The sequence below is a fragment of the Amphimedon queenslandica genome, unplaced genomic scaffold, assembly GCF_000090795.2.
Source record: "Amphimedon queenslandica unplaced genomic scaffold, v1.1 AMPQUscaffold_13521, whole genome shotgun sequence".
Lineage (NCBI taxonomy): Eukaryota > Metazoa > Porifera > Demospongiae > Haplosclerida > Niphatidae > Amphimedon > Amphimedon queenslandica.
Window position 1 is genome coordinate 551,353 of NW_003546243.1, and position 14,686 is coordinate 566,038.

General features: G+C 35.2%; 3 protein-coding genes and 1 pseudogene across 4 annotated transcripts; 2 read left to right on the forward strand and 2 right to left on the reverse strand.

The window, feature by feature from the left end:
* Positions 1-2,627: 2,627 nt before the first annotated feature.
* LOC100631683 (protein PLANT CADMIUM RESISTANCE 3-like) lies at positions 2,628-4,717 on the reverse strand. Of its 2 annotated transcripts, none has more exons than XM_019993124.1 (3): positions 4,646-4,717; positions 3,401-3,561; positions 2,628-3,024 (listed from the first exon to the last, which is right to left on the reverse strand). In XM_019993124.1, exons 1-3 carry the CDS (start codon positions 4,659-4,661, stop codon positions 2,917-2,919), a joined length of 285 nt encoding a protein of 94 aa, XP_019848683.1. In that variant the 5' UTR covers positions 4,662-4,717; the 3' UTR covers positions 2,628-2,916. The 2 variants fall into 2 exon arrangements, with proteins under 2 accessions (XP_019848683.1, XP_003382500.1); XM_003382452.3 differs by lacking the exon at positions 4,646-4,717 and adding an exon at positions 4,009-4,156.
* On the forward strand, positions 4,657-10,229 carry LOC100631975 (SID1 transmembrane family member 2-like). The gene is made up of 26 exons (XM_019993100.1): positions 4,657-4,835; positions 5,135-5,247; positions 5,345-5,491; positions 5,668-5,713; positions 5,774-5,875; positions 6,097-6,183; positions 6,267-6,402; positions 6,699-6,795; positions 6,949-7,037; positions 7,103-7,192; positions 7,715-7,749; positions 7,805-7,884; positions 7,936-8,002; positions 8,058-8,131; positions 8,203-8,277; positions 8,365-8,413; positions 8,460-8,502; positions 8,564-8,638; positions 8,700-8,836; positions 8,916-9,039; positions 9,086-9,174; positions 9,258-9,304; positions 9,360-9,465; positions 9,520-9,630; positions 9,809-9,922; positions 10,081-10,229. Exons 1-26 carry the CDS (start codon positions 4,677-4,679, stop codon positions 10,141-10,143), a joined length of 2,355 nt encoding a protein of 784 aa, XP_019848659.1. The 5' UTR covers positions 4,657-4,676; the 3' UTR covers positions 10,144-10,229.
* On the reverse strand, positions 10,126-11,424 carry LOC100632101 (elongation of very long chain fatty acids protein 6 pseudogene; annotated as a pseudogene).
* Positions 11,425-11,539: 115 nt separating this feature from the next.
* On the forward strand, positions 11,540-14,479 carry LOC100632226 (mitochondrial uncoupling protein 4-like). Its single transcript, XM_019993127.1, has 10 exons — positions 11,540-11,605; positions 11,895-11,996; positions 12,098-12,160; positions 13,359-13,446; positions 13,504-13,626; positions 13,676-13,788; positions 13,862-13,946; positions 13,994-14,126; positions 14,172-14,231; positions 14,290-14,479. Exons 1-10 carry the CDS (start codon positions 11,545-11,547, stop codon positions 14,359-14,361), a joined length of 900 nt encoding a protein of 299 aa, XP_019848686.1. The 5' UTR covers positions 11,540-11,544; the 3' UTR covers positions 14,362-14,479.
* The last annotated feature ends 207 nt before the right edge of the window (positions 14,480-14,686 follow it).

The following is a 14,686-nucleotide window of genomic DNA, read 5'->3' on the forward strand; positions in this document are numbered from 1 at the left end:
AGTGGTTGTTCATTGTAGTTATACTAGTTATACTACACAATAGGTTTGCTATCTTTCTTCTGCCCATGCTACGTGATCGGAAAGAACGCCGAGGCAGTTGGCGAGAGATGCTGTCTTTATTGCTGCCTTTCGTTTATTCCATTCATAAACTTCTGGTGCTCTGTGGCCATTCGTAGCAGAATAAGGGCACAAAAGGGCATTGATGTGAGTACACTATTGATAACACTATCTCTTAATAGTGCATACCAATCACTTGTATACACACACAAATAGTTTCAAAAATGACAGCTGCCAGGGTATTGTAATGATTTCAATTGCTTACTATTGCTATTGCCTATGATATAAGGTATGCTTACTCAAGTACAGCAGCTGGTGCATTATTTGATTAACATAATATGTAGCATTAAAGTATAATAGATAATGCCCTTCAAATAGGATTTCCTTCTTATGCATACATGTACTTAAATAATGATATTTGTACATACCTACACGTAGTGTGGTATAGTAATTAAGCTAAATTGAATATTTGTGGGCTTAAATTATTAGTGCTACTAAAAACATTTTTACTCCCTTGGCAAACATGATCAAGTCTTTTTTGTTATATAGGGAACTTGCTGTAGTGATGTTCTGTGCACATTGTGTTTCCCATTCTGTGCCCTTACTCAAGCTGCTAGGGTAAGTAAATTTACAGATCTAAGATCCTTAGTTCTAATTAAGTTGTTATCCTTTGATTCACATGGCTTCAATTGGAACAAACATTATAGCTAATAGCATTTAGAGTGTCTAGCTTAAATAGGCCCAAGAAAGCTCTTCGTGAAGTTCACTAAGCATATAGCTGTGAACTTGTGGTGAATGATAAAATTACTCACTAATCTATAATGGCAGATTATGTCATGCCACTAGAATTGATTTTCCGTGAATGCTTGCATTAGTGGTGCGCGTGTATGAGTAATCAAAGCACACACATACATCAATAATAAAGGCTAATTAGTTCTACTTCGTTTAGCACTGTCTACTACCCACACAGTAGCTACACCTACTCGGGCGTAAATACTAATTGATAAAGTGTGTGGTCTGTATTTATGGCGTGGTAATATCATTGACGAAACACTGTATGCCAAACTAAAATACCAGAATGATATTATGTGCATTAAATTAGGCATGATTGGCTTATGATAAACACACACACAGTCATTGGTATGGATATGTCACTGTGATATTAGTCTATTACATATAACACCAACCCAAACTTGTATACATACTTACAATGTTACATAATTATTTTGAATGTAAGATACATTATAATCAATTTATTGGTTTATGAAGTCTCTCTGACTGGATTCATTGATTAGTAATTGGATTAGTCTCAGAAGTTTTATTGAAGTGAATTTTTGTGTGTTATTTGGTATGAGGGTCTTGCCCTTTTATGTCAACCTGTTTTTATACACTGGAATGTATCAGGGCTGTCCTAATAAATTACATAGACTAGCGTGATGTCATTGGCACAGGAGATCTCCCTTATAGTTTAGTTGTAATACAATAAAGCTATCTTTTTGTGTAGCTGCCAAAAGTCATCTTACTATTCATGAACAGCTTGTATTCAGCATGGGAATAATTACTATTATAAATAAAGTGATGATCCTTTGAAGATAAATGCATGTTGTGTAGTGTTTATTGTAAGCATAAGCCATTGCTATTATAGCTATAATGTTAATCATCATCTCTTCTATATAGTTCAAGGATCAGAGATAAACTATAGCCCGCAAGTCTCTTTTAAATGTGACAGAGAGCTGGCTTATCACTGTAGTAGCTTACATAGCAAAGTGCCACTACAGAATTGCATTCCATTCCATTTCTCTTTATTTAATTATTTATTTATCTGTTTATAATATTGTTATTTTTTCTTATAGGAAGTACAGGAAACTCCAACAGGATTGTATATGCTCCGTGAATAGGAACAGGGACATATTGTGTCCTATAGTGTTTAATTTCATATCAAAATATTTTTCTAATTTAAAGAGTGTACGTATGCAGGATGTATGTGTATATATATATTTAGACTAGCAATCACTTACATAGTTTGTGTGTGTGCTTTAACTAACCATTGAATATGATAAAATTATAACATTTTAATGATGACTTTATCGACTGATTATTTCATTTCCTATGCAGTAAGGAATTTTGAGGCCAATAAAATTAACAATCCAAATTAAAAGCCCTGTATTATTATTATTATTATTATTATTATTATTATTATTATTATTAAAAAGTACAATAGTTAGAAATAGAACAGGTTGAAATGCATACACTTAGATGTAGAAAAATATGAAATTTAAGAATAAAAGAAAAGTTAGAATAATAATTATAATAAATATATTTGAGTGGGTTAGGACATGATAAAGTCTAGAGGGGAGCCATCAGAGATGTTGACTGACCGCCACTTAGTACGAGAGCCTTTGAGACAGAGGATGGTGGCCCGAATGATGGCAAATAATAATCTTGTGCAAATCCAGTTTATGGTGGTACTATAATCTCGATGCCAAGCTAGAGAAAGACGGTCTGCGAGGTGCTGGATGAATTTTGTGCACTCTTTACCCATTAAACCATCCACTGATACACAATTATTATTATTATTATTATTATTATTATTATAAGACAAAGAAACCAAATAAACAAACAGACAAAAAACCCAGGGGGAGATGGAGGAAGATTATTATTATTATTATTATTATTATTATTATCATTACTATTATTATTTTTATTATTGCAAATAGCTATACAAATCAATAAAAGCAATAAAACACCAAAATAACACACACACACACAAAAAAATAAAATCCCAACATTCTGTTAGTATACATACAGCATGTATCACTGAGAGTTCAATGTTACTGTGTGTGCATGTCTTTATGGACTCTATTCTCTGGCCATTGAAAAACTTGACGGTGAGAGCTCTTGCCCTTCTTGTATCAGTGCACAATATGCACAGCAGATAGAACATAGCAGATCATTGAAAAATGTACCCTACACCGATATCAAGAGTGGATGATATACATATATAGTAGCAAGAGTAGATAATAATTAGAAGAGAGTGTCCTACTGTGCATATACCCCCCGCTTCATCACAGCATAGAATTGAAGAGTCACATTCAGGATACTTCCGTATTTTTATTGAGTAGTTATAGTTATTGCTAGTTATTTTCGAATAACTACTCAAAAATGCTGAAAATATCCTGAATGTGACTCTTCAATTCTACACCGTGATGAAGCAGGGGGTATTGCACAGTAGGACACTCTCCTCTAATTATTATCTACTCTTGATAGTAGAATAAGACATGTATATCAACCAAACTCGCATTACTGTTAACATGTCTGTGTGTGTGTGTGTGTGTTAACTCACGTCAATGTTCTTCTTTTCTCTTATTTTCCCACGAGTGGTTGCGTGACAATAAAACCCAACCAAAGGTATAAGGAAGTATATGGCGTGCATTATGCAGCTCTCACCAGTGGCCTCTGCATTGCGACCATTAGTGTAGCAAGGGACCAAAAATGTAACAAGACCTATTCAATGAAAATAATGACTCGTTAGCACTTACGTTCACACTATTATTAATTAGCATCTTTTGCAAAGGAAATCTGCAAAATAAATTTGCCACCCACACAGATATAAGCTGAAGCCTCGGCTTTGAAGCAGCTGTTGATAATGAAACTAATGTAGTGTACATACACATACTGGTACCGGTACATTGAATGTACATTTCAATGAAATAGAAACTAAAGCAATGATTATAAAACCAATAACTTGCGATAATTGCTGAAAAATAAATGTAGGCAAATTAGATTAAAATTGATTATGAAACCAAACAACGAACAGAAGGAATGGTACCTCATATCCCATATTTTATTAGTTAGCATTTTATTTACAGGAAATGGCTGTCATGCACAAAGAGGCTTATAGTTATCATTTTTAATAAATTAAACTACTCAGTCTAATAAGAACTTTCTTACACAATCCAATGTCGGAGAAGCATCCAAACAGACCATGACTCCAAGTTTGAGACATTATTGTGTAATGTAACAGGGTCAAAAGGCCACAAAACCAAAAAACTGAAAAGTAGGCAGAAAACTAAAAGGATCAGGAGGAGTGGTTTGCAAAAATGGCCACACCTCTGACGTCACAGCGCGAAATTTTGCCGCGAAAAACTCATCCTATGGTCTATCTAAGGTCTCACATGCAAGTTTTCTTTTCTTTTTCAGAATCATTTTTGAAGCTAAATTTAGTGAGCAATTATATTGACTATGCTTTGGCATAAGAGCACCAAATCAATAAAGAAAATTAAAAAAATTGTGTGTGATAGAGTATGAAAAGAATTTCTAGTTGCTAGTCTGTACCTATGCTGCATAGGATTCAGTGGATAGTTTACTGCTTACTGTCCTAATTATGCTGAGTGCCAAACTAAACAGCAGCCTCTTGCTAAGCTAAATTGAAGCCTTACAACAGGAAGCAATTGATTATTAACTGTAAATTATTTATTATAAGTTAAGGGAAATTTTAGGGAATGAATGATTTTCATGTAGTAGGAAGATAAGACTCTTCAAGCATGCCACTGCCAGTTCTCTTCTCTGTGATACTATTATCACTTACTACGACTCAAATCCATCTGGTACGCTCCGAGATGTTCATGGATCTTGATTTGGGGTCAGGAGCTGGCGTGCAAGTTATTGACGTGAAACCATGCGTTGAAGAGCCTGGATCTGTCAAGAGACTCGATATGGACCTCTTGGTGCTCCAGGAAAACTTTACTGAATGTGACAATACCCGGAAAAGAGAAACAGTTAGTCCCTCGTCTATGTTTAGTGATAATCATAGATTAATTTGGGGCTTGTATAAATGCTTGTAGCACTTTTAACGTGTTAACATTTTCTGTGTACAATCATGTTATCGCCTCTGATGAGACTGACCTTAAGTGTCTGAAAGCGGGACGGTTTTAGTCGGTTTTTGTTACTCATAGTATTAAGACTTTCAATTTCGCCATGATCATGATGTTTGTGTATTCTAAAATAATAAGCTGAGCTTATGCTACTATAGTTTCCCTTCTTCTATATTTTTTATTGCTTATTGTAATTGTGATAGTTTTTCCGTGTAAAGACAACCTCACATAATGCCACTGTTGAAGACCCATTAGTGTTTGTGGCAAGAGACAGCAATAATGTTCAAACATGGAAGCTACCTCTAGTGAAACACAAGTATGTTATATACGAGTGTAGGAGGAAAAGAGTAGAGTTAGTTATTATACCCTAACTTCCTTGTTTTTGTTCTTTCTCTCTCTCTCTCTCTCTACAGTAATGTGTATAATTATTCATATCATACTTTATGTCAAGTCCCATCTCCTAATGTAACTGATGTCATATTCATTGATACATTTACTAGCAGCAAGACCACTGTATCTTATGGCGCCAAAATTGAGCCAATTGACGATTTTGTTCTCGAGTGAGTTTTTAAGGATAAGCCAAATCCATTATGTTATTGTGAATAGCATAGACAAAACTATGATGCTAAAATTAATATATCATTGCCCAGCCCAGGATAATAGCATAGCCCACCCAGTCTTCCCCCACAAGTTATTATTGATTTAAGATAAGATAAAATAATAACTTTCATATTAGGATAAACCAGAAGATTGAATTTCGCATCCATCCAAATGAGCCTCAGGTAAATTTAGAGACCGTCTTTTTGTCGATTACTCTCTCTCTCTCTCTCTCTCTCTCTCAGGTGAGGTTCTTTAAGTTTCCAACTGGTTCTAGTGATGTCCAAGTCGTAGTCACTTCCAATACAACAAACAGTTGTGCTATAGTTTCTGTACAGAACGCTTCAGTAAGCCATTTATCACACGCACCTACACACAGTATATGTGTCTGATGTTCAATAAGGTCTCTATTGTGCTTCTTGTAGTATAGAATTGGCTTATAGTTGTTGTACTACTATTATTCTGTCCATAGGAATTATGCTTATTGAATGAGTTTATTATCTCATTTAATGATGCATGCACCTATCAATCATTATTCAATAATATAATGTCTTTATTCATTACACAGTGTCCATTCAGCGATATAGAACCAGAAATGAGATCCCTCTCTATATATCAGACAATGACAACTGATTCAGTTATTTCTATTGACGAGGTTAGTCCTCTTTGTTCTCTCTCTCTTCATTCCTTTCTCTTCATCCCTCTCTCTCTCTTCATTCATATCATGTCTCTACACAGCATCAGACAACCTCAGACTATGGCCTGTTCATAGTGATAGCAATGACAGATCCCAGTCATTGTTTCATGGCAGATGAGCACTTTCAGACTCCATCATATCAAGACATCCAACTTGTTGTTGAGACACAGAAACCTGGTGAGTAGTGAATGATCAAAGATGTGAGCATTCCTTATTATGTTATACTGCTAAGTATTTGATTTTGTTGTTCCTATTGGTTTACTTGTTTTTATGCGTATATAAGGGGAAAGAATGTACTTGCAAGCATGTTAATTCAGGGAGGAATGTGCTTAACCTGTGTACATGTATAGGTAGTTTCTCCCTAATTGATTCTAAAATGTGACAGTTGGTAAAAGTATTATTATTTAAGCTAAATTTTATTTAACCAATGAAAAATTAATATTTTAGTATTGAATTTTTTCTTTTTTATTTAGCTCTGGAGTATAGGTTTGCATTGGCCCTTCCATTTATAGCCTTTGTAACTTTTGGACTCATCATGACTTGCCTTGTTTCATTTCCTTGTTGTCACATGTAAGCTGATAATGACTATTAAACTGAATTATTTGTTCGATTAATTAATTCTATATTGTATACTCCATATAAGAGGTGCTGCCTATTATATTTAAAGCTAAAGTTATTACATAATGTCATTTTATGTTTTGCATTCATAACTTTCCCTTATAGCATTTGGAATCCATTTGTATGTGGACGGAAGTCATGTGATGTGAGTATCTCTAGACCTACCTGTAATTCTCCAATAAAAGAAAATGAAAGTAATAATAATTTCCATCCACTTAAGAATGGATTTTATTCATTATTATAATATTTTTTTTAACAGCAGCAGAATTGACTGAAAATGATGATGATGAAAGTGACTCTTCACATGAACTTATTGAAGTGACTCACAGTTTAAATAATGGCAAATTCAGTAATCATTATCACATTCATGCACACAGGGTTTCCACTAAGCATGCATGCATACTTCATGAGTTGACAAGCACATGTGGCTTTTGAACAGCTTTAAAAATTTGTAAAAAAAATCCAAATTTGATCGTAATCAGCTCAAACTTGATACACAACATAAGTACATGTATATGCATCAGAAAAAATTATAAAAATGAAAAATTTTCTCCTAGTCATTTTTGTCAAAATTTGGCCCGAGACCATGTACTGTAGTACAGGGACTTTGGCCTGATTTTGGAGCAACTTTAAAAATTCATTAAAAATCCAATTTTGATCAAAATCTGTTCAAACTTTCTACACAACATAAATACTTCAATATGCATCAGAAGAAAATATAAAAATTTGGAATTTTCTTTTTGCCATTTTTGACAATATACCCTTGACCAGACTTTAGAGCAACTTTAAAATTTGCTGACAAGTATCTAAGCACGATGTGGAAAACCCAGCTTCATCATACACTTACTTATATATTATTAATTTCTTTTAGCTTCAAAACACAAGCAAAAGAAACTTCTTGACAGAGTAATGTTAAATTTGAGACTCACATCATTTATCATTGATGACTTTTTGTTTGTAGAAAGAGAAGTCCATCAAGATAACAGATTTACTAAATACTGAATACGATGTACTAGAGAAGCAATATTCAGTATATGCATGGTGAGATTTCATGCCATCAAACATCACTTTTTCTTTCTCTGCACTCTCTAGGAATACTGTCACTGTTGGAATATTTTATGGATTGCCTGCATTCCAGTTTGTACTGACTGGAGAGCTGGTACAAGACCATTAAGAAACACATATATATTATAATAATAATTTTTTTACAATAGATATTTCGTGCTAGCGGTAATCAAGACACCTGCTATTTTAATTTCAAATGTTCCAGGCCACTTGGAAGTCTTGAGTAAATTATTTTTATTATTTTTAGTACTTATATTGCCTTGATCTCTCTTATTGTTCATTTCTCATTGTTAGTGCCTTCAATAGTGTATGGAGTAATCTTGGCTATGTTATACTTGGATTGATATTCATATTGATAATTGCTATTAAGTGAGTATAATACTAATACTATAAATAGTAACGTTTGTAATATTCTTGTAAAATTTCCGATACATTATACATGTTATTCCTTATCAGGCATTACAAGGCCAGACAATTGAGACTAAAGCAACCAGATCTATACTTTGTGAGTTTTATGAAGTGTTATAAAAAATTATTATTCAAATTTTTAGAATTATGGTATTCCACACTTTTTCGGTATCTATTATGCACTTGGTAAGTCTTACCAACAGCATCACCAAAAAATTATCTCTTTCTTTCTCTCAAATTTTCTCAGGCATTGCGCTGATTCTTGAAGGATTCATGAGCTCTTGCTATCACATTTGTCCTAGTTTCGAAGATTTTCAATTTGGTAAGAAAAGAGAAGAATTTCAGTCATTATGACCATGTGTGCTTTTTCTTGATACATATAGATTCTGCTTTCATGTATATCATAAGTGGCCTATTGATTGTTAAGATATTCCAGACAAGGCATCCAGACATACACGCAAATGCTTTTGTTGCATTTTTATGCTTTGCCATTGTCATTTTCCTGACTCTAGTTGGCATAGTAAGTGCAGCACTGTTCTTATTTAAATAAAATAAAATGTCATGCATAATTTTGCATCATTCTTTCTCACTGTCTTTAGCATGAGGACACTATTTTGTACTGGTCAGTGAGGGTGATACTAGTCTGTTTAGTTCTCTTTACTATAACTCTAATATGGCTCTCGTTCTACTTCTATCATGACTGGCATATGAGCGACTGGATAGGTAGGTGAAAGTTTAATTTTGTATTTATTATTATTATTTGTTGTAGATTGTGGAACTTACAAGGAAATATGGCAATGGTACAAAGGCTGGTGTTTAGTGAGTAACAAATGTGACTCTTTAAAGCCAAGACATATGGTGTGTAGTAATGTGTGTGTGTGTGTGTGTGTGTAACAAAATAAAGGTGTACATTATCTAACATTGGTTCCTTGTTAATATAGGGTCGTTTCACTAAAGTAATTGTAGCTGTTGTTGGGAATTTTGTACTGTAAGCATTATCACTTACTCCTTGGTAGATAGTTTATCATTATGTTTGTGTTTAGTGGTCTAATTATAATATCAGTCTCACACAAAGAGGTTGCTGTCGTGGTCCTTGCCCTCTTTATAGCTAACTTCCTATTATACACAGCACTCTATCTTCTCTCTAAGGTAAAAGTCATCATAGCAGATATTGATAGCTTGTTTGTTGCATTCTTTATATAGCTCTGGTTTAAGGAGCCATGGACACTAATGTCGCTAGTGTCTTTGGTTGCTCTCAGCGTTAGCTGGTTGTTTGGATTCTACTTACTATTGGATGTCACAGCAAGGAGAGAAGTGAGTAGTTTCCTTTCTCTGAATTTAGCCAGACCATACACACACACACACAAATGAGTTATCACTTTGTACATTAAAATCAACAAATGGTTTCCAGTTTCACACACGCACACACACACACCACTGGCTCTCAATAATATTCTGCATTAGCATTATAGTCTAATTAATTTCTTTATAGGTGCCACCAGCACAGTCAAGAGAGTTCAACAGAGACTGCATAATTTTAGATTTCTATGACACTCACGACTTATGGCACTTTGTATCTGCAGTAGCACTTTTCTTTACATTTTTAGTAAGTGCATAGCTACAATGTACATGCACACCAGCTCATTTTGTGACCTTTTGAAGCATCTGTCAATCACTTAAGGTCAAGTGTTTGTATTTGTGTAAACTATCATTGCCTTATTATACACAATGTGTATTAATGCTAAACATTGTTCTATTTCTTAGTTTGTTTTGACGATGGACGATGGACTGCAGACTCAGAAAAGAAACAAGATTAATGTTTTTTAAACTATGTAAATAATTTCAATGGATTTTTTCTACCTAATATGTTGTAAAGTGTATGCGTCTTTGTCTGAACATGATAATATAAATAGTAGTTATAATAATAATAATAACAAAAACAGACACATAATCGTTGCTAAATAAAATATTTAATTTTACTCTCTAATACTTTCCGTTGGATATGCTGCCATTGCTTCCCGTGTGTCCGTTGAGCTTTGACATGTTAGGTAGAGCCGTGGGTTTGCCATCACCACTGCTTTGTGGCGACTTCTTCTTTCGCAAGTACGTCCAGTAGTAAAAGTTAGCAAAGAGGACAGCATAGCTACTGTAGAAGAAGACCGATATACCGACTGTGAACCAATCCATCCTGCACACCTTCCCTAGTGTGACTGCTCGTATTGCCGTGAAATTGAGGAACAGACCCACAAACATTTGAGAGAGTTGAAGAGTTGTTATTGCCCTAGCTATCCAGCGTGGCGGATTCCTCCCGCTTGCCTTTGCAGCATAGTACATGTACATGATGGCATGGACTGTGTAATTGACAGTCCCGAACCAAACTCCTGTGGATATGGGGTACGCATAGCTATACCAACAATAGATGAAGACAGAGAAGTGGTGGTACCAGTGGAGGAAGGATAGCTTTGACTTGCGTACGATTATGAAGAATGTGTCAAAAAGCTCAGGGAGCTTGGAGAGGGGGAACAGCCATGCCCATATTCCCATCTCCCTCGATCCAACAATGTACATCATGTCACAGACTGTGTATTCAAATCCGCCCAATCTTAGCAAGTTTAAGAACCTTGGGTATATCCTCATGCAGGCATACAAGCTGAATGCAGCTAGGCCAGTGCTCCACATACAGAGTGCATAGCGGAGGGCCCAAGGATGCCGTTTCTCCATGAGAGCTTTTCCACCAAAGACCAGCCCAACGTAGATGACAGAGAACAGAAAGCATAGCCACCAGTTTTGAGACATCCACGTTAAGCACCGGGTCTCGTCAAACTTGCTCTCTATGATGGTGAGAGTGTTCCACAGGCCACGAGGATACTGCAGTGCCAGCTGGACCTGCTCCATTTTGTATTAAGCTCAAGGTGTAAATAACAGTAAATTAGCTCTGCTCAGCCTTTGAGTGAACCGTGTCCTTGTCTTTGCAGAATGCAGGATAACTCAGTAGCCTGTAGAATTGGTTGCTATTGTGCCACACCTTGGTACTATAGCAGCATCGCGTATCATGTGCTTAAAATGTTGGTCAGGTGATTTCAGGCTACCTGATCTGAGGCCATGTTTACTTCAGTTGTGACCTTTCCTGCAGTACCAATATTCATAGCATGCCAAAAATCATAAATTTTTTGTGTATTGATGTCAAAATTAGATGTAATTGATTTTGAGCCACACCCTATTTCAAGCATGGAGGACTTCTTGTGGAAATATCTCCTCACCATTATGGCGGCCGGAGTTTCAGAAACAGGTTTGTTCATTGAGGGTCTAAAGGTTTTCTAGCATTAAAACTAGCCAGTCCATAGCAATTGTACGTAAATCAAACCTCTAGTGTAATGTGTACCAGAGTTACGCAAGGGTAGTAGGGTACACTACAGCAACCAGCCAAATTTATCCTAATTATCCAAGCAACCAGCCTTAGAAAAACACCTAGCCTCTAAAAGCAACTAGTATTTTGGCTCTGCGACCTCATTAAAATTAGATTTACAAACAAGAATCTAACCTACACTTTGTATAATGTAAAATTGTTTCCATTTCAGTAACGTTTCCTCTTGATTTAACGAAAACAAGATTACAGATACAAGGCGAACTCCAAAAGACGACTGCATATAAAGGAATGCTCAGAACGGCTTATGAAATAGGTAAGGCTCTAGTATAATGTGATAGTTTTTTTGCAAAAAAATAGTTGATGGCTAATTATGTATCTGTGGAATCATAGCTAAATGAATCAATCTTTTTGTAGTCAGAGGTGAAGGTTTCTTTAAATTATGGAAAGGTCTTCAACCAGCTGTTGTCCGTCATGCAGGTAAACTAATTGTTTACTATGATGATGATGATGATGATGATGATTATTATTATTATTATTATTATTATTATTATTATTATTATTAATTGATTAATTTAAAATGATTAATTTTAAATAATTAAGTAGTGTGAAAGACCTTTTTACAAGATACGATATTTTTGCATTGATAACATATTACATTAAGTAGTTTTGCTTCGTCTTCTTTTGTTCTTTCGTCACAAGTCTTTTTTGCAGTTCCAGCCAGCTTAAAATCATCCTCAGTAAAAGAGACTGGTATTATTCCCTTCTTCATTTCATACGAATCGCTGTTATTTTGAAAATTATAAATCGTTTTTTCAATATCATCGCTCTCGTCGTCTTTAATGATAGCCAGTAGCGATATCGACTGGACTATTCGTGGAAAGTGTTGAGTTGTGTATTCTGTTCTTTTAATACCTTCAGCACAAAATGACATATCATCTGTCAGTGAAGATATCATCGAAAACCTGTACCTCTCTGGATCAAAAATGCTGCCTTCATCATCGATCAGAGAAGAGGCAAGAACGACAAATATTATCAAGTGTAGTCCTTTTGCGTATCTTGGAACAGTATCTGCAGCATCTTTTATTATCTCGCGTATATTTATCCTACCTCCACCAACTATTGTTGCAATGTTGAACGAGTAGGTTTTGTTCCCATGTGTGGTTTCACAGTTTGGTAGTCCGACTGCAAACGAGGCCTTTATGTCTTGTGTTTCGAGTCTCTCTTCCTTCAAGATGTGGTTCACTATCATGCTGCAAGATGAGATGCTCTTACACGTAGGCAGCAAAGGAAGGACTAGTATATTCCGAATCATGTCTTGGCTTATAGTTTGTTTTTTCTGGCGAGTGGCCATACTCCCTGACTCTGAGCTAGCTCCATTCCCAGCCCCTTCATTTGTCTCTCCTCCAGTGCAGAGCAGTGCTCTTTTGAGTCTTCCAGAGAAGGTGGCCATGATTAATGTGATGATTCTCTCACTGATATTGAAAATGAGATTTGTTAGCTAGTTATATTGGCTAGTCGAAGTTGATTTTTGGCTCGAATGCCAAAAGGAAGGAAGCAATGTATAGTAGTACCGAATGGTCTATTTACAAGCAGACTGGCTTCTTTTACACATTAGAAATGAGCACATGATTAAACACTTATTTGTTATATATTTTTGTTTTGTTTATATTTTTAGTTTATTCCGGCTGTAGGATGTCCTTTTATGAAATACTAAGAGACTCTGTTTTCAAGAAAGACAGCACCACTGGGAAATTCCCATTATGGTATGAAGAGAAAATAATTTATCATTGACTTAATGGGCATACATGACATTATAAAAGGAAAGCTATACCAACCGGAATGATTGCTGGAGCTAGTGCACAGTTTCTTGCAAGCCCAACTGACCTTGTAAAGATCATACTACAAGCTGAAGGAAAGAAAGTACTAGAAGGCAAACCAATAAAGTGAGGGGGTGGAACTTCATTTTGAATTTACATTAATTGTATAATTCAGATACAAAGGATCCATTGATGTGCTTCGGATTATACTGAAAGAAGATGGATTCCGTGGACTGTGGAGAGGCTGGATACCAAACTGTCAGAGAGCAGCCATAGTCTGCTTAGGAGGTTAGGAGCTATTTACTGCATACAGACAATCCAGCATTGTAGGCATGATGATAAGCTAATAGATTCTTAATAGATCTTACTACATACGACACTGCTAAGCAGTCTATACTTCGTAACACTAGTTTAAAGGATAATGCTATAACGCATTCTTTATCAAGGTACTCTGATGGACATTTTTAAAGAGTTTTAATTGCTTTCTTTTTAGTTTTACTTCAGGGCTAGTGTCAGCTATTTTAGGCACTCCGGCCGACGTCATGAAGACAAGAATGATGAACCAGCCATATATAAATGGGCGGGGCACTTTATACTCATCAACATTTGATTGTTTATTGAAAACGGTAATCACTTGAATATGGTTTATTTTTTATGATGTGATTATGTAGGTAAAAGCAGAAGGGGTCCCTGCCCTATGGAAAGGTTTTGTGCCAACTTGGTCAAGAATGGTAAGAGAGAGCTAGTTACAAATCTGTAGCCATTTTCTCACTCATATATGCCATATAGGCACCTTGGTCTTTAACTTTCTGGCTAGTTTATGAAGAGATTAGAGTCATTGCTGGTGTTGGTAACTTTTAGTAATTTCAATTATAATGTTATATGTAATATAATTTTATTTATCACATTAAGAATGATTGTTGATAAAATTTGTTTTAGCAATAAAAAGAATTTCCTATCCTTGGAGTATTAAAATAAACCAATTTCTGAAACATGCCCTGTATAAAACTATAGCCCATGAATTTTTCCAAAAAGTAGCTCCAAAATTACCCCAAATTTTTATTACATTTTCTGATACATATTGATGTCCTTATGCTATGTAGAAAGTTTGAGCTGATTCTGACTTCAATTTTTTGAGTTATGATCATTTTAAAAATAAGCCAATTCCTGAAAAATACCCTGTACT